At 44.1% G+C, this 18,576-nt stretch overlaps 1 protein-coding gene and 2 long non-coding RNA genes across 7 annotated transcripts in view; 1 reads left to right on the forward strand and 2 right to left on the reverse strand.

The window, feature by feature from the left end:
- Positions 1-1,616: 1,616 nt before the first annotated feature.
- On the reverse strand, positions 1,617-2,276 carry LOC307215426. Its single transcript, XR_013838505.1, has 3 exons — positions 1,962-2,276; positions 1,778-1,857; positions 1,617-1,638 (listed from the first exon to the last, which is right to left on the reverse strand). It is a non-coding gene; the product is annotated as an uncharacterized lncRNA (long non-coding RNA).
- A 1,709-nt stretch (positions 2,277-3,985) lies between these two features.
- Positions 3,986-18,576, forward strand: part of LOC307215182 — a 207,672-nt gene continuing 193,081 nt past the window's right edge. Inside the window, exon 1 of the long non-coding RNA XR_013838355.1 lies at positions 3,986-5,975. This is a non-coding gene — a long non-coding RNA (uncharacterized lncRNA). The remainder of the gene's footprint in view (positions 5,976-18,576) is intronic.
- Positions 8,982-18,576, reverse strand: part of LOC307214688 (uncharacterized protein) — a 193,246-nt gene continuing 183,651 nt past the window's right edge. For 4 of the 5 annotated variants that reach the window (XM_079973554.1, XM_079973557.1, XM_079973555.1 and 1 more), the window contains 2 exons: positions 17,686-17,812; positions 8,982-11,148 (listed from right to left, as the gene is read on the reverse strand). In XM_079973554.1, the coding sequence (XP_079829680.1) occupies positions 9,167-11,148; positions 17,686-17,812 (2,109 nt within the window). In that variant the 3' untranslated portion in view covers positions 8,982-9,166. The remainder of the gene's footprint in view (positions 11,149-17,685; positions 17,813-18,576) is intronic. The other variant, XM_079973558.1, reaches the window with a different exon arrangement.

Raw genomic sequence — 18,576 nt, forward strand, 5'->3', positions numbered from 1 at the left:
AAAGCCATCGCCAAAGATATTAAGGGCAGCCACATGAAAGAGGGAGCATGGAAGATCTGCTCCACAGACACCCTGTGGAGCTTGAGGACTCTCTTTCCTTGGAGGTTTTTAAGCAGAGATTGGATGGCCATCTGTCATGGATGCTTGAGTTGAGGTTCCTGCATTTCAGGGGGTTGGCCTAGATGACCCTTGGGGTCCCTTCCAACTCTACAGTTCCATGACTATATGATTCTATGACTTACAGTGGAGGCTGCTCCATTAAGGTGCAAGTGGGGCACTGCCCCACCAACCGCTACCTGCCCCCAACCTGCCCTCATCTGCCCACCTTCCTACATACTAGCAGTGCTGCCCTCTCGTTAGGGAGGATTGCTGAGAATCCTCCCGAAAAACAATCTCTCAAAGGACCTGTTGATGGCATTTTACCATTGTACTGTTGAGAGTGTATTAACCTATGGTCCTGCTGCATTTCTTGCCATCGTTCTCAGTCTCCAAACAGTTTTAGTCCAGCTGAAGAACCAGGTTCTGCAAACCTGCAAAACTCCGCCAAATGGTGACCCTCCCAGGTCAGGTGGGAAGTTCCTGCCAGGCAGGGAGCAGGTCCTGCAGGACTCCCAGCAAGAAAACCTGAGAGGTGAGTCTTGGGCAAAGAAGGGACAAAGGAGCTCCCTGTCTCCAAGGTGTGGGGCTTACCTGCTCTTTGATTCGGCCACAGGTAGGCCAACTCCGGCCGAGCCATGACATTCTGCAGAGGAAAGAAAAATCTGGGTCAGGTGACACTACGAAACCCACCTTGGATGGGTGCACCCACCTTGGACCCAATCCCTTGCCCCAGAGGACCACCCTGAGCCCTGCAGCCTCCTGGGCTGAAGTGGAAGGGCAGCAGCAGGAAAGGGGGCAGGAAAAACCTCTGGCCTCATTCTGGCACCCAGGAACACACACTGCATTATCTGCGTTAAAAGTCACTCGGGGGGGAGTGTGCTATTGGGAGGATGGAAGCAACCAGAGAAATGAATAGAAGAAGGCGAGGTACTTACTCAGAGGTGGGGGAATTTCCAGTTTCTGAGTCTCCCCACTTTCCCCAAGGGCGTATCCTTGGAGGTCGTGCGGGAGGAAAGGGTGTCTCAGAGTCAGGGGCCAGTCTGGGCCAAAGAAGCAGGGCAGGCTCAAGGGCCTCAGCACCGCCCAAGATGGAGGGAGCGCACAAGTGCCAGTTTCTATTCTCATGACTTCAAAAATGGGACAAATTGGGGGCCAAACAGGACAGGGGACTCCATGCCCCAGAAATAGGACAGTCCGTTGGGTAAGGGACAGGGGGCAACCCTAAAACCTCTCCTGATGCCATCGGGACACTTACAGTGAGCATCTGGAGGGGGGGTGCCAGAATTGGGGGCTTCCAGAAGGAGACCCCCAGCAGGAGCCGGAAGTGCCGCTTCAGTTCCTGCGGGAAAAGAGAGAAGAGAGGTTGAGTGCTGGGTTAAATCTTGCAAGTGTGTGAAGAAGAAAGAGCCTGCGAAGGGAAGTCAAGACAGAGGAGATACTTATTTGTCCCCCTCCTTCTTGGTCACTTTCAGCACCACCTCATACATCCTGTGCACAATCACATTGACCATATCTGAGCTGAACTTTGGCCTCATGATGCTACAGAGATGAGGGGGGGGGGAGGGTTAGATGCTGCCCCCTTCTCCCTCCTGCCTGCTCTTCCCCACCCGGAGCTCCCCCTGGAGTTCTGCCCCCCACCCACCCCCACAACCCCGCCCATCCCAAAGACCCCCCCCACCTCAGCTGGAGGAGGGCCTCCAAGGCCAGGGCCAGGCTCAGGGATTGATCCCTGAAGCACTCCAAGTGCCCCAAGATGTCCTGGAAGAGAGCAGAGGAGAAAAGCCAGCTCTTTCGGGGGGGGGGGCGCCAGAGAACTGCACCCTGAGATGCCCCCTAGCCCTTCGGTGTTCACACTTGCTCACCTATCACCACGGGCTCCTCCGGGACTTGCAGCGGGGCCACCCTGTTCCTCCTCTGGCAGCTGAACAGGACCCCGAACCACTTGAACCTAGAAGAGAGGAGCGGGGGGGGGGGAGCGACTCATGAGCCCCAATGGGGGGGTGTTTGTGTCTGTGCGGGGGGCCGAGAGAGGAAGGTGGTGGAGTCTTCCTTGGAACCAGAAAGACCCCCATGAAGGGGAAGAAGGCCGATGGCATTGGGCAGCTGGAGAGATGCTAGATGGAGCCAGGGAGAGGGGTAGTGGTTGGAGGGCTGGACTAGGAGGACCTGGGAGAGCAGGGTTCTGTTACGAAAAGGAAGGGGGGGCACATGAATGAAGTCTTACTCCCGAGTATGACTGCAGAGAGCTTGAGGCGATGACCTCAAGGGCACCCTGCCCTGCTGAGATCCCCTAGCCCCCCCTCACTGTATTGCACCAAACACCACACAAACCCCGAGCCCCAAGAATAAAAGCGTCTTTTCCCTCCCTGTCTCCCTATGCTTTTCATGGGTAGACCGGGTAGAAGGCCAGCGTATTTTATGAATGAACATTCTGTTTGCATGAGGATGTGTTCTAATGCAGCTGCCTGATAACAGAGAGGGGGGATTTTTGGCTTCAACTGCCAAAGGGTTTCCCCCCTCTTTTTGCTTGCTTGCTGGAAATAGGGTAAAGGCCGGTGGTGATTTCTTATGCACAGATATGGAAAAGCAGAAGTAATCTTTACATGGACCTAGGAAGGGTTGTGCCCATGCTCATTGGTTTGATTTTGCTGCAGTATATGAATATGTAATGTTTAATGCTGTTTGGAATAAGCTATATAAACCCAAAGCCCCCAGGGCTCATTGCCCAGTCACTGGAAACCGTTCTACTGGGTCTTTATTGCTCAGCAATACATTTTTACTTTCTTTTTCTCTATTTCTGTGTCTGCTGATTCTGTGTCTGTTGAGCATATCTTGAATGGGTAACAGGTATTCCTTATCTCCTTGCAACAGTTTCACCGATTCTCTCCATTCCACCTCCAATCTGCTTCATGGGTAAAGGACTTGGAAACCGCTTGGTCCCTGCCATAATCCCCCGAGGGAGGGATCACGTACACACAGGAAAGAACTTATTGATGCCAAATCACTGGCCAAGCTCTTTCCTCCAGGCCTGCCCAGGTGGCAGACTATGCAAACCAAGGTTCTATTGTTTTCTTGTTGTAGGTGCTTAGAATGTGCTTCTCAATGCATATCCTGTATTTGCAAGTTCCCCCCCACATACCCCATATGTTAATCATGTATAAAAGGTAAAGGTACCCCTGCCCGTACAGGCCAGTCTTGACAGACTCTGGGGTTGTGCGCCCATCTCACTCAAGAGGCCAGGGGCCAGCGCTGTCCGGAGACACTTCTGGGTCACGTGGCCAGCGTGACATCGCTGCTCTGGCGAGCCAGAGCCGCACACAGAAACGCCGTTTGCCTTCCCGCTGGTAAGCGGTCCCTATTTATCTACTTGCACCCGGAGGTGCTTTCGAACTGCTAGGTTGGCAGGCGCTGGGACCGAGCAGCGGGAGCGCACCCCGCCGCAGGGATTCGAACCGCCGACCTTTCGATCGGCAAGTCCTAGGCGCTGAGGCTTTAACCCACAGCGCCACCTGCGTCCCTTAATCATGTATAACCCTCCCCTTTTCTGATGTAGTGACGATGTAGTAGTAATGTAGTGATGATGTTTTTCAAACTGTAGCTTGGGAGATGGTGGGAAGTTATAAAAGTCCTTGTCACCCCATCCTCAGGGTTCAATCTCCTTTTGAACCTGTTGCGCAATAAACTCAGATCTTCAGCAATTTGCTCCAGTTGGTGGTTGGACTCCTTCTTTGTTCTGCAGGGACCCACGGGCTCTGCCCGATGAGCTAGGTGGCTGAGCAGACTCACACCTAGATTTTCCGTAACATTTGGTGCCCAACCAACCTGGGGCTTGCGGTTCTCCTGTATGGCTGACCCAGAAGCGTTGTGGTAAGCCTGAATCAAAAAGCATTCCCTCCACCGCTTCCTGGAGCATTCTGTTCTGCCTTTCTGCCACCCCATTCTCCTGTGGTGAGTGCGAAATTGTCACCCTGTGACGTATCCCTTTCTGGCGAAAGTAATTCTGCAACGCAGACCCAGTGAACTCCCCACCACGGCCTGATTGAAAACTGCAGACCCTCAGTGAGAACTGGAATTCCACTGCGGGGGCCCACTCCCTCAGCATGGTGGCAGCCTCCCCCTTTCCTTCAGAGGTATCACTCAGCTGTTTCTAGAGTAGTCATCTATCAGAGTCAAAGCATATTTAGCCCCACCCAGATTTGCAACAGACATAGGGCCACAGATGTCTGCATGAACCAACTCAAAAGGTTTTGGGGTTACCCTGTCAGACCTTTTGTTAGAGGGGCTTTTTCCTCTGGTGGCAGATGACAGAAACTACGACACCACAAGACCAGTGTAAAACCAAATGAAATGTCTTATTACAAAACAACAAACAACAAAGCTTCTGGGTGTTTTTCCTTGCAGGCAAATTCAAACTGCCACGCCCCAGATGGTGTGATGTGGCATCCCTGTCAGTTCCCTTGGGACCTTTTCTTGTGTTCCCACACCAGGCCGTTCCCCCAATCTGGTTGCCCGGGGCAATGGCCTTGGAGTCATACTGAGCAGTTTCCTTGGGGCCGGCTCACAGGTGGGTCTCTGAGCCACAATGATAACGGCGTGTAACAACGGCATGTAGCAAAGTCCTTCACGGTGTCCTCTTTCACTGCCCCCCCACTCTTGGAAGCAGGACAGCTTGGGCCGGCTCACCCCCCTCTGTCTGCCAACGTTCTTCCTCATTCCATAGTCGACCTGAGACAAACTGGAACATTAACTGGGCTGGGGCATTGCTTCAAGAGTTAAGCACAAGTTCTCATACCTCTTGTCTAAAGGAGCTCAGAAGAATTTAGACTTTTAACTCCTCTGGAAAAACCACATTTAGCTGATGTAATTTATTGAACACAGCTAGCATCTTTGTAATGCGTTCACAGATGCTGTCACCAGGCCATGGTTTCATCTCAAAAAGGCTTCTGGTGACATGGATCTTGGCTCCCACTGTGGTTCGGTGGTGAACCCACTCCAGCGCCTGCCAAATCACCTGGGCATTCTCTAACCCCTCAACGTGGGGTAACTGTGAGGTGTCTATGCTCAGCACTAGCAATCCCATTGCTCTCTGGTCTTTCCTCAGCTCAGCAGCAGCTGCCACTATCGCAGGCGCAGCTGCGCCGGCCGCTGCTGGGACCAGAGGAGCTTGAGTGCAGGCCCATAGACCCGTGGCTGTAAGCCAGGCCTTAGCTCTTTGGGACCATTCCTCCCATTTCTGCCCATCAAGTCTCTCAAATGTGACAGCGTAGGACTCCTGGACTTCCGCCATCTTCCCCTGGGGCTAGCTTACTCATGCCTCACACTGCAGTAGCTCCTGCAGTAGCTCCTTCCCCAGCAAGTTCCACTGCCCTCAGGCAGGTCCTCCAGCTGGACTTGCTTCACACACAGGCACAACCACGCGGCTGACTCCATAACCTGTGAGATTTAATGTCCGGCACACTTCCACTGCGACTCAGTGCTTTTCCTGGTGTCTAGCAGAGTTTGCAAACATCGGTGTGGCCTGTGTGGAGAAAGCTCAGGCATGCAAAAAAAGACTCCGTACGCAGCTTCTTTCTAATCTAAGAAGCTTTATCGTACAGCGGCAAAATAAATCAGCAATATGGGAGAAAGAGCTGACATTCTGTCTCTCCCCTTCACAGCAAAACAGAAAGTAAAGTATTTCACATAACAAAGCGTACAAATCCCATATGTGAACACACCCCCAGCAACAGGACATAACTTCCTGAACTATTAACCCTATAAGCTCTGGGTCTCCTCACACCCCCTTTCGTCCTGTATCGCTGGGGTGAATGTAAGCACTACCACTTACCCCAAACCCAACCCTTCACAGAACTCCCCCTGTTTTTGGAAGCTCAAAGGTTTAGTGAACCCATCTGCCAGATTCTTCTGGCTCGGACAGTACTTCAGCTTCACTAAGCTGTCTGAACACTCTGACATGCATTTTGGAAACATATGTCCAAATGTCTGGTTCTGAACTTAAACAGAAATTAAAGTAGTTCACATAACAAAGTGTACAAACCTCGTATGTGAACACCCCCCCCCCCAGCGACAGGATGTAACTTCCCAAGCTATTAACTCTCTAAGCTCTGGGTCTCCTACAGTATGATGTATCTAGGGGGTGGTCTTGGGCTACATCCCTTCTCTGATGTACCTCTTTCAGCCCACATTTTACCAGCTTCCTCATATAAATATCACAGAGGACTTTTCAAATGCTTTATTGAAACAAAGTTTGTAACTCCATCCAAAAAAAAAAAAAAAAAAGAAAGAAAGAAAAGAAAAGAAAAGAAAGAAAAGAAAAAGGAGAAAAGGAGAGATTTCTCTCGCTTGTCTTGTTTTTGAGAAAGCCATGCTTTCATCCTGTATGTTTGTAATGTAACATTTTCAGATGAAGGGCAAATAAATTTTAAAAAGCATAAATGAGGATCTTGGCAAGCTGGAACATGTGCAAAGGAATGTGATTTATGTCTTTATTTAATTTATAAACCACCCAACCCAGTGGTGCCGACTTGTATAAAATATTGGTGGGGGGCCAGGTAAGGCCCACCTTGCACTATCAATCACATGGTGCATGCACTCCATTTGAATGGCAATGCCTATAATGGCAGCGACTTTTTAAAAAAGGAATATTTTGCGCCCGTAGTTCAATTTCTCAGCAGCTCCCCTTGCCCCGGAGAACACGTCTAGCATTCCATCTCCTCTACCTGTGGCATTGTTCAGCAGTGGGGAAAGTGACCTCTTCACACCGGATGTCCATTTGGTATGGCCCTATCCAGGTTTGTCTTTCATTTGTTCTATGTGTGTTGCCAGTAGAAGCCACAATTCTGTAGGTACTCTAGGTGGTGCAGAAAGCACCTAGAAGCTCCCTAAAGGTTGAAGTGCCGATCAAACTTCAGTTTTGCGCTCTATTAATTCCAATTAGGAGTACTGGGGGTGGTTCAGATTCTGGGGCAGTGCTTTTGGCCAACAGAGGGTGTCACAAGGCCAGCCTACTTTCCCTTTAAAGCAAACTTGGGTCTCCAGCTGTTTTAGGACTACAACTCCCATCATCCCTAACTAGCAGGACAAATAGGGAGGGATGATGGGAACTGTAGTCCAGGAGCTGCCGGGGACCCAAGTTTGGGAAAGCCTGCTTCAAAGCAACTTCTCCATTTTGCCCGCAAAGATGGGAGCTGTCCATGTTTGTATTTCCTTGTATTTTGTTTTTCTCATGACCTTTGTGCGTTTATTTTTTTTATTTTTTAAGAGGGCAAATTGAAAGAGAAATTGTATGGCAAGTTGCAGAAGAATAAAAGGTTGTGTTTGAAAAAAAACACACCAAAAACTGGGGGGTGGCATCCTTAAATATTTTATTGAGGGTGGGGCAAAGACCCCTAGGCCTTTAAGAGTTGGCGCCTATTCCCTACTCCCACAGGTCTCAGGAATGTTACAACACAAAAACACAAAACACCACATTAAAAGAGCATTAGATGTCAATCAACCAAAGGCCTGCTTATAAAGGTGTGGATTTAAAGGTAAAGGTAAAGGGACCCCTGACCATTAGGTCCAGTCGTGACCGACTCTGGGGTTGCAACGCTCATCTCACTTTATGAGATGTACAGCTTCCGGGTCATGTGGCCAGCAGCGCACGGAAACGCCATTTACCTTACCGCTGGAGCGGTACCTATTTATCTACTTGCACTTTGGTGTGCTTTCGAACTGCTAGGTTGGCAGGAGCAGACCGAGCAACGGGAGCTCACCCTGTCACAGGGATTTGAACCGCCGACCTTCTGATCGGCAAGTCCTAGGCTCTATGGTTTAACCCTTTGCCCGGCTCCTAAAGCTGTATAATGGTTTTGCCGACCTTTGTATGGATTCTTTGATGGGAAGTTTGCTGCTCTGATTGAAGCTCTTTCCACATTCCACACGCTGATAGAGATTCTCCCCTGTATGAATTCTTTGATGGAAAGTGATACTGTGGCTGTGACTGAAGCTCTTTCCACATTCAAAGCACTGATAGGGTTTTCCCCTGTATGATTTTTTTTAAAAAAATATTTTTTATTAAACAATTTCAGCATAACAATTTATCCACCCTCATAATCAATTACATTATTTCCCCCCTTCCCCCCAACCCTCCCTCTCCCACCCACCATGGACTTCCCTCAGCTCCCCTCCCTGATTTCTTTGCATATATTGTTTTCTGCATGTTATAAAATTGTACATATCCTTGCCTTATCTATCATGTGTTCAACTAATAAATTTATGGATGTTTATTCAAAACCTGCCAAGGACTCCAGTTTATTTTGATGTCTTTTTAGATAGTTTGTAAAAAGTTCCCATTCTTCCTTGAAGTCACAGTTGTCCTTTTCAAACAGTTTATATGTCCATTTGGGCAATTCCGCATAGGTCACCATTTTTTCTTGCCACTGTTCTTTCATTGGGATTTCCTCATTCTTCCATCCTTCTGCAAACAAGACTCTCGCCACTGTTTTAGCATACATAAATAAATTCTTTCTTTTCCTTGGCAGGTCTTGTCCTCCAATCCCTAACAAGAATACTTCTGGGGTTTTTAACATATGTCAATTTGAACATTTTTTTCAATTCATTATATATCATTTCCCACAATTTTTAAACTTCTCTACATTCCCACCACATGTGATTATAAGTCCCTTCTTTTTCTTTATATTTCCAACATATATTTGACCCAGTTTTATACATTTTTGCTATCAGTACTGGTGTAATATACGAACTATACATCATTTTCATATAGTTTTCTTTCAAAAGAGAACAGTCTGTAAATTTCAAATCTACTTTCCACAATTTTTCCCAGTCCTCAAATTGTATGTTATGTCCTATATCTGGTGCCCATTTGATCATGACCATTTCCCCCTCCTTATCTTTTGTTTCCTGTTCTAGCAAAATATTATACACTTTCTTCAGCTGCTTCACTTCTTCTATAACTACCTTTTGAAATCTAGAAAATGTATAACTAAATGCTTTCTTATTATCTTCCTCGTACATTCCATGTAATTGTTTGTAGTGTAACCAACTCTGCAAATAATCTTTTATTTCCTCATAGTCTTTTAATTTCCATTTCCCTTCTTGATTCTTCAGCTAATCTCTGTATGTATGCCACATCCCTTTCTCTCTCTCCTGTATGAATTCTTTGATGGGAAGTGAGAGAGGAACTCCTAATGAAGCTCTTTCCACATTCCACACACTGATAGGGTTTCTCCCCTGTATGAATTCTTTGATGGAAAGTGAGAGTGGAGCTCTGACTGAAGCTCTTTCCACATTCCACACACTGATATGGTTTCTCCCCTGTATGAATTCTCTGATGCTTAGTGAGATCGGAGCTTTTTCTGAAGCTCTTTCCACATTCCCCACACTGATAGGGTTTCTCCCCTGTATGAATTCTTTGATGGGAAGTGAGAGAGGAGCTATCAGTGAAGCTCTTTCCACATTCCCCACACTGATAGGGTTTCTCGCCTGTATGAATTCTTTGATGGAAAGTAAGAGAGGAGCTCTGACTGAAGCTCTTTCCACATTCCATACACTGATAGGGTTTCTCCCCTGTATGAATTCTTTGATGGGAAGTGAGAGAGGAGCTATCAGTGAACCTCTTTCCACATTGCACACACTGATAGGGTTTCTCCCCTGTATGAATTCTTTGATGGAAAGCGAGACTGTGGCTGTAAATGAAGCTCTTTCCACATTCCCCACACTGATAGGGTTTCTCCCCTGTATGAACTTTTTGATGGGAAGTGAGTTTGGAACTATCAGTGAAGCTCTTTCCACATTCCACGCACTGATAGGGTTTCTCACCTTTATGAATTCTCTGATGCTTAGTGAGATCGGAGCTTTTTCTGAAGCTCTTTCCACATTCCCCGCACTGATAGGGTTTCTCCCCTGTATGAATTCTTTGATGGGAAGTGAGAGAGGAGCTATCAGTGAAGCTCTTTCCACATTCCACACACTTATATGGTTTCTCCCCTGTATGAATTCTTTGATGGAAAGTGAGAGAGGAGCTCTGATTGAAGCTCTTTCCACATTCCACACACTGATAGGGTTTCTCCCCTGTATGAATTCTCTGATGCTTGGTGAGATCAGAGCTCATCCTGAAGCTCTTTCCACATTCCCCACACTGATAGGGTTTCTCCCCTGTATGAATTCTTTGATGGGAAGTGAGAGAGGAGTTATGAGTGTAGCTCTTTCCACATTCCCCACACTGATAGGGTTTCTCCCCTGTATGAATTCTGTAATGGGAAGTGAGGGAGGAGCTATCTGTAAAGCTTTTTCCACATTCCATGCACTGATAGGGTTTCTCCCCTTTGTGAATTCTTTGATGGGAAGTGAGATGGGCACTCTGACTGAAGCTCTTTCCACATTCCGCACACTGATAGGGTTTCTCCCCTGTATGAATTCTTTGATGGGAAGTGAGATCGGAGCTCTTCCTAAAGCTCTTTCCACATTCCACACACTGATAGGGTTTCTCCCCTGTATGAATTGTTTGATGGAAAATGAGACTGTGGCTGTGACTGAAGCTCTTTCCACATTCCACACACTGATAGGGTTTCTCCCCTGTATGAACTCTTTGATGGGAAGTGAGTTTGGAACTATCAGTGAAGCTTTTTCCACAATCCACACACTTATAGGGTTTCTCCCCTGTATGAATTCTTTGATGAGAAATGAGATGGGAGCTCTGACTGAAGCTCTTTCCACATTCCACACACTGATAGGGTTTCTCCCCTGTATGAATTCTTTGATGGGTGGTGAGATCGGAGCTCCTCCTGAATCTCTTTCCACATTCCACACACTGATAGGGCTTCTCCCCTGTATGAATTATTTGATCGGAAGTGAGATTGGAACTCTGACAGAAGCTCTTTCCACATTCCATGCACTGATAGAGTTTCTTTCCAATGAAATTTTGTTCATGGGAAGTGGAATGGGAGCTCTGACTGCAGTTTTTTCCATACTCCAAATTTTTATGTGGCTTCTCCTCCCTGGGGATTTTATCGTGGTCACCTTTGTTCTCGATTTCCAATTCATCACAATCTGCAATGGAAACAAAAAGGGATTAGAGCCTCAGGAACAAATGGAGAAGAACTGAAGGTAATTGGGTGTGTGTTCATTACCTGTGTTGTTTGTTTATTATAAGATTCTGATGAGTTGTTGAATGCTGCTTTATTTGATATACAGTAGTGGTCAAAATTGTGGAAGGCTTTTAGAAAAAAGTGTATTTCAGAGGTTTGATGGCTCAAAACACCACTTCTTTTGGAGTAATATCATAAAATTATATATCAATGGAAAGATAATTTAATCAAGAAAGCAATCCAACAAAGTTTCTTCAATTACCTGTATTTTATCAAACGTTATAGCCAAATAACCAGAAAAAGGAGGCACTACTTGCTTAGGTTGACATTTTCAGTGTGTTATGTGATTGCTATCAAGTTAGTTGGTTTTTTGTGTTCTTTCATTTAGTGAGGTTGTAAAACATAATAAAATTATAGAAATGGCACAAAGCGTTGACTGGTCACCCAGAAAGCGATGTAAGATTATACTATTAAGTGAACAAGGCTACAGTTATGAAGAAATTAGATGAAAGATTATGAAAAACTTAACCAAAGCTGCCCTTTCTATATTTTTGAAGAGGTATAAGGAGACTCAGTCACTACAAAATCAGACTGGTTAAGGCAGGAAAAGGTCACAAAGGCAAGTGACGATTGAAGAATGGAGAGGCTGTCCCTACATGACAGAAGAAAATCATCTGGGTGGATACAAGATGACATGGCGCAATGTAATGTGAAGTTAAGTGCAAGGACTGGTCTAAATGTTAGAATTATAAGGAAAAAGCCATTGTTATCTCTCAAGCAAAGGTTGAAAAGATTAAACCCATGTTAACTGGACAGTGGAACAATGGGACAGTGTTATTTGGAGCGATGAGACCCAAATCTCCTTGCTTGGTAGTGATGGCATGAAATACGCGAGGAGAAGAATCAGAGAACATTTACATCCTACTTGCATTACACCGACTGTGAAACACCCGGAAACAGTAGATCCTTGACTTACGTACGGCTCTACTTTTGTACCATTCCAGTTATGACCTTCAGTAGGCGCTTCGACTTATGAACTTTCCTCTAGAGACAGAGGTCTTGCCAGCAGCCCGGAGCTCGCCCAGCCGGCTGCAGGGCAGCGATGGAACCCTTGCCACCGGGGAGAGGCCTTCAGTTTACTGGCACTCTCCCTGCCAGCTGCAGAGCAGCGCTGAGGCCTCTGCTGCTGGGGAGAGGGCCCCCATCCCACCCTTGAATCTGTGGAAGAGGTGCTGCCTGCAAGAGGCATAGCAGGGCGCACTGCAGCCCCAAACCCTGCCGAGAAACCAACCTGAGGAAGTTTAGAGAAGAACCTGGCCCGGCAAGAAAAAAGCATGACCCTGGCCAAAGTGAATCAGCTCTTTACTGACCCTTGCTCTACCACCAGCTTGTAGCCAGATAAGCCCACCCATCCACAGTGCACGTAAGGGGGGGAAACGTTAATTTTTTTCATCAACAATACTGTCTTATTTATTTTATTGTACAGTACATTATTGCCTTCATTTTATGGATCTATGGTCTTGTTAGAGAGTAAAATCCATGTTAAACTGCTGTTTCGGGGGTATTATTCATCATCTAGAATGGATCAATTCACTTTTCCATTACTTTCTATGGAAAAGGGTGCCTCTACTTATGTACGTTTCTGGTTATGACCGGACCTCCGGAACGGATTATGGTTTTAAGTAAAGCTTCCACTGTAGTGCGATGACCTGGGGTTGTATGACAACAAAAGTGTGGGCAGAATTTGAATCATTAATGGGAATGTTGAGCCCAAACTGAAGCGTTCCACAAGTGATCTTTTCCCAGATACTGAAGCATTTCTATATATATTTATACAAATCTTTCTTTCTTTCTTTCTTTCTTTCTTTCTTTCCTATTTCAACAGGATTCAGTTCCATGTCGTTGCTGTGTGCAACAGGTGCTTTAAAGATAATCCTATTGCACTGCTGGAATGGCTTGGGAATAGCCCAAACATTAACCCAATCAGAAATCTATGGAAGCAACTGTGACATTCGTATGGAGTCCCCAGTCATCTCACGGACTATTGACCCATACACCAATAATCCGCTGCCACCAACCAGTTGGCCAGTTAAAGCAAAATGGAATCCAGCATACATGGGAATTTCCAGAAGGAATTTCCTTCTATTACAAAGACAAGAGGTTCAAACTAAGTAGCCTTCAGGATCTGGAAAAATTCTCCAGAAGATATGATAAAGAGTTGGGAAAAGTAGAGAAGGTAAGACCAGGACGGGACCAGTCTGAAGAGGAGAAAAGGAGAGGGGAAGAAGAGGAAGAGGAAGAAGAGGAGAAAGAAGAAGAGGGAGAAGAGGAAGAAAAGGATAATAATAACAAGGACCCCCAAGTTTGATTTGGACTTGATAGAAGACTTGAACAAACCAGAAAAAGGCTCTGCAAAATACTTTCATGGAATGTGAATGGACTTAAAAATAAAAATAAAAGGAACAAAATTGAACATGTCTTGATTAAACGGAATTTAGATATAACCTGTTTACAGGAAACACATGTCGCAAGGAAACATAAGAGGGTTTTAAGTAATAAAAGATTGGGGAGAGACTTTATTGCCTCAGACACAAACAAGAAAAGAGGGGTTGTATTGTATATAAAGGAGAAATATGACCCAAAATTAATTTATAAAGATGAGGAGGGGAAAGTGCTGATAGTGCAAATTACGTTCCAGGGGGGAAAGGTAATCATTGTGGGAATCTATTCACCTAGTGACAAAAAAGCCGACTTTTATTCGAAGCTCAATGAAACATTATCAGAATTTTTGGATCAGAGAGTGATAGTAATGGGGGATTTCAACGGTGTGGTTATTCCAGATTTGGATAGATCAACAAAAAGGTGAGAGACAAATGAAGCTAAACTACCAAAAACATATTTTGATATATCAGACACTATGGGGCTAACAGATATTTGGAGACTTAGAAATCCCACAACAAAACAGTTCACATTCATTTCAGATCCAAATCAAAGCTTTGGTAGAAAAAATTACATTTGGACTTCTAAAGAATTGGTGCCAAGAATTTCCAAAATTGAGATTCTCCCAAGGACATTATCAGAACATAATTCATTACATTTGGAGTTAAAAGGAAAAGACCCTTCATCATTCAGATGGAGGATGAATGAAAGTTTATTCAATGACCAAAAGATAGTAAATTAGGCAAAAGAGACAATTACAGAATAAGTGGAATTTAAACAAAGGAACACCCATTGAAACAGTATGGGATGCACGCAAACTGTAATGAGGGGATTCCTGATCCAAAAGAACAGTTTTCAGAAAAGAGGAAGGGAGAAGAAGAAAGAAGAAATCCTGTCCCATCTCATGGAGAATGAGAGACTGCTGAAATAAAACCAAAAGTTGAGCTATAAGACAAAATATTAAATTGTTGCAGACTCAGTTCTCTATGTTGGTGAGTCAGGATGTAGAGTGGAAAACAAAAACAATGAGACAAAGGAATTTTGAATCCGCCAACAAAACTGGAAAGTTCTTGGCATGGCAATTACAGGCAAGACAAAAACAAAAGACAATTTGTAAGATAAGAGAGGCAGAAAAGATAATTGAAGACCCCAAAGAAATTAGAAAGACCTTTCTGAAATTTTATAAAAATTTGTATAAGAAAGAGAAAGAAGATGGTAAGAAAACAGAAAATTATATACAAAGCCATCAATTACAGCAGATCCCCCCAGGAGAAAAGGAACAATTAAACCAGATAATTACAGAACAAGAAATTGAGAAGGCGATAAAGAGAATGAAGATAGGGAAAGCTCCAGGCCCTGACGGCATTCTGGCAAAATATTATAAGACACTATGTGGACCATTATTACCTGTGCTGTGTGAGGTTATGAATAACATTTTGAAGGAAGGGAAAATTCCAAATACCTGGAAAGAGGCGTACATCACTTTAATCCCAAAGAAAGATACAGATGGTTTGAGTGTTAAAAATTATAGACCTATTTCCTTATTGAACAATGACTATAAATTATTTGTGGATGTGCTGGCCGACAGATTAAAAAAACTTTTAAAGGAACTAATACATAAAGATCAAGCTGATGCGGAGAAAACATTTGATAATGTTTCATGGCGGTTTATGAAAGAAAACCTAAGAACAATGGGAATAGAAGAAATGTTTTTGAAAGGTATTGAGGCTATATACTCAGAGGAAAAAGCCAAACTTATTATAAATAATAATTTGTCTGACAACTTTGAAATATCTAAAGGTACCGGACAGGGGTGTCCTTTGTCACCCCTGTTGTTTATTACGGTTTTGGAAGTATTAAACAAGAATTTGAGAGAAGTGTCAGAAATCAGAGGTATTAAGGTGGGATCGAAAGAGTTTAAAGTAAAAACGTTTGCTGATGATTTAGTTTTAACATTAGAAGACCCAAAAACAGTGTACAAAAAGCCCTAGAGAAGCTGAGGATCAAAATAAAAATATTGATAGATAAAAATGAAAGAGGTGGATTTGCCTTACCAGGTATGAATCTCTATTATGAAGCGTCCTGTCTCATATGGTTAAAGGAATGGATAACATTGGAAAATATGGACCTATTGGATTTAGAAGGTCATGACAACAGGTACTGGTGGCACTCGTACCTGTGGTATGATAAGGTAAAAGTTCATAAAGGTTTTTTAAACCATGTGATCAGAAGGTCAATTTATGAAGTATGGGAAAGAAATTAAATTTATTGCAAAGGAAAACCCCACGGTGGATATCACCAATAGAGGTACTGACAGTTAAAAAAGTAAATATGAGGAAATTATTAGAAAAACGGAACAAGGGTTAAAACGTAAACCATATGATCAAACGGAAGGCATGTTTACAGGTTGGTTGCAATACCATCAGGTGAATGATATATTGAGTGAGGATAAAAGGAAAGCTGGGTTTAAGGATAAAAAATCAAGATTTCAATTAGAATTAGTGGAAGGCAGAGGTAGAATACTATCTAGGATATATGATTTGTTATTAGAATGGTTTACAAAAGTTGAAGAGGTGAAAGAAGGAATGATAAAATGGGCTATAGATTTTAGGCATAATATTGAACTGGATGCATGGCTAAAATTATGGAACGAAAGTATGAAATTCACGGCGTGTACCGCTTTAAAAGAAAATTTAATGAAGATGATATATAGGGGGCATTTGACACCAGTAAAATTGGCGAAAATGTATAGGATGAGGGATAAGAAATGCTGGAAATGTAAAAAGGTGGATGGAGACTTCTATCATATGTGGTGGACTTGTGATAAAGTCAAGAATTTTTGGGAGTTGATCTATAATGAACTTAAGAAAGTACTTAACTATACCTTTCCTAAAAAACTAGAGGCTTTTTTGTTGGGTTTGATGGGGAAGGAGGCTAAGAAAACAGACCAAAGGCTATTTATGTACGCCACAGCTGCGGCAAGGAATATATTGGCCTAAAACTGGAAATTACAATAAGTTCCCACCATTGTGGAGTAGCAGACAAAAATGATGAACTACACGGAATTAGCCAAACTGACTGGCAGGATTCGGGATCAGGACGATCAGAGATTTCAGGAAAGTTGGAGTAAATGTACTGTGTACTTAAAGGATAATTGTAAAAAATTTAAAAACCCTGGCAGGGTTGAAATAACTCCTACAATGTATAAGAGAGATACAAGGATAAAAATTAAAATACGCGACTGGAGAAAATAAGGGATACCTGCTGAAGGGAAGGAGGGAAGTCGCAAGCTCGGCAGAGCTAAAAGTATATATGTGATTTAATGTATTGTAAAATGACTGTGTAAAGAAAACAATAAAAATGGATTGGTAAAAAGAATAAAATAAAGTTAATGTTCTTTTATATGGGATCAGATTATAATTATTTATGTTTCATGTTTATATATATGTTGGAAGCCGCCCAGAATGGCTGGAGGAACCCAGCCAGATGGGCAGGGTAGAAATAAAAAATTATTATTATTACTACAGTGGTACCTCGATTTAAGAACAGTCCTCTTCCGGAAAATTTTAAGTTTCTTATTGTTGTTGTTGTTGTTGTTGTTATTATTAAGTTTGTAAACTGAGGTACCACTGTATTAATATCATCATCATCATCATCATCATCATCATCACCGCTACTTTTCCTGAGATTCAATAAGTGTAGTTCTTCTCTGGGATGAATTTTGTTTGGCCCAGTCATGGCATCCCCTCCATCTCCAATGTCAGTCGTCTCTTTGGTCAATCCAAGAGTGACAGGTGCAAAAACAGAAAACCTGAAGCTACTTATCTTTCTGAAGCTGACATTGAATATGGCCTGGGCAGTTCAGACCAGCCCAATCGTGGTAGAAAAAGGAATAATTTGAAGAAGATTGTTCAAAGAAAAAACTGTAATTTACTGTTTATTGTGGGGGTGTTAGGTTCCCAGGCGTTATGGGGGGCTCTGTGAAAATATATGAGATTGGTCACATAGAGGTATTTTTTGTATTTCCAGGCAGATATGACGATCCCACAGGGAGGCTTACCAAGAGAGGCCACGATCCCACGATTCTCCTCCATGACGTCCTTATGCAGAGCTCTCTGGTCAGGATCCAGCAACGCCCACTCCTCGTCCGTGAAACGAACAGCAACATCTTCAAAGCACACTGGACCCTAAAAGAAAAAGGGAAACGTCCTCCTCTGATTTCAGGGAAGAGTTAGAAGTTCCCAGTTTCCCAGAGGGAGAAAGCATTCCCCAAGGGGGGGAGGAGAGCAGTGAATCTAATAGAAGAGAACAGGAGGAACAACAGGGAGGGACCGGCTGTTCCCAGGAAAGGCAAGGGTTGAGTTCTAGCTCAGATTCAGAGGAGGGGAGATACAAGCCAGCTCTAGCCAGGAGGTTAGAAAAAAGAATGGGAAAGCGAAGGGAAGGGCGCGTTCGACATTTTGCGGGTGGCTGGTCACGGAGAAGCAGAGCTCAGAAGGTATCTGAAAGAAGGGACTCTGAGGAATAATATTTAAGAACCGTTTATAAGATTGTTTTGTTAATACGCAATAAAAAGTTATAGAAGAACAAGAAGCGTTCGTGCGGTGATCTAAAGAGGACAACGACCAGGCCTGACATCTGAGACAGTAGAAATATGATCTGCTACACAACGTTCTGTTGTTTCCTTCCTGTTAATTGCGGTGTTGTTTCAATAGGATTGCTTTGCTGCACATTTTAATTATGGGTGCTTATTTTATTCTGCATTTTAATTATGGGTATTTGTCTTTGTGCAAATAGGTGGTACTCCACATGTGGTTTTCAAATCATTCTGCCTTCGCAAGTGTTCCAGTTTGCCTGATGGAAGGATCCACTTTCTCCTCTCCTCATGAGCTGTTCTGGGAAGGTTCCCTCCCAAAGCCCTAGAGCCAAATTCAAGGGGTTCATGGGGGCA

This window comes from Podarcis cretensis (assembly GCF_951804945.1).
Source record: "Podarcis cretensis genome assembly, chromosome: 4".
NCBI classification, from domain to species: domain Eukaryota; kingdom Metazoa; phylum Chordata; class Lepidosauria; order Squamata; family Lacertidae; genus Podarcis; species Podarcis cretensis.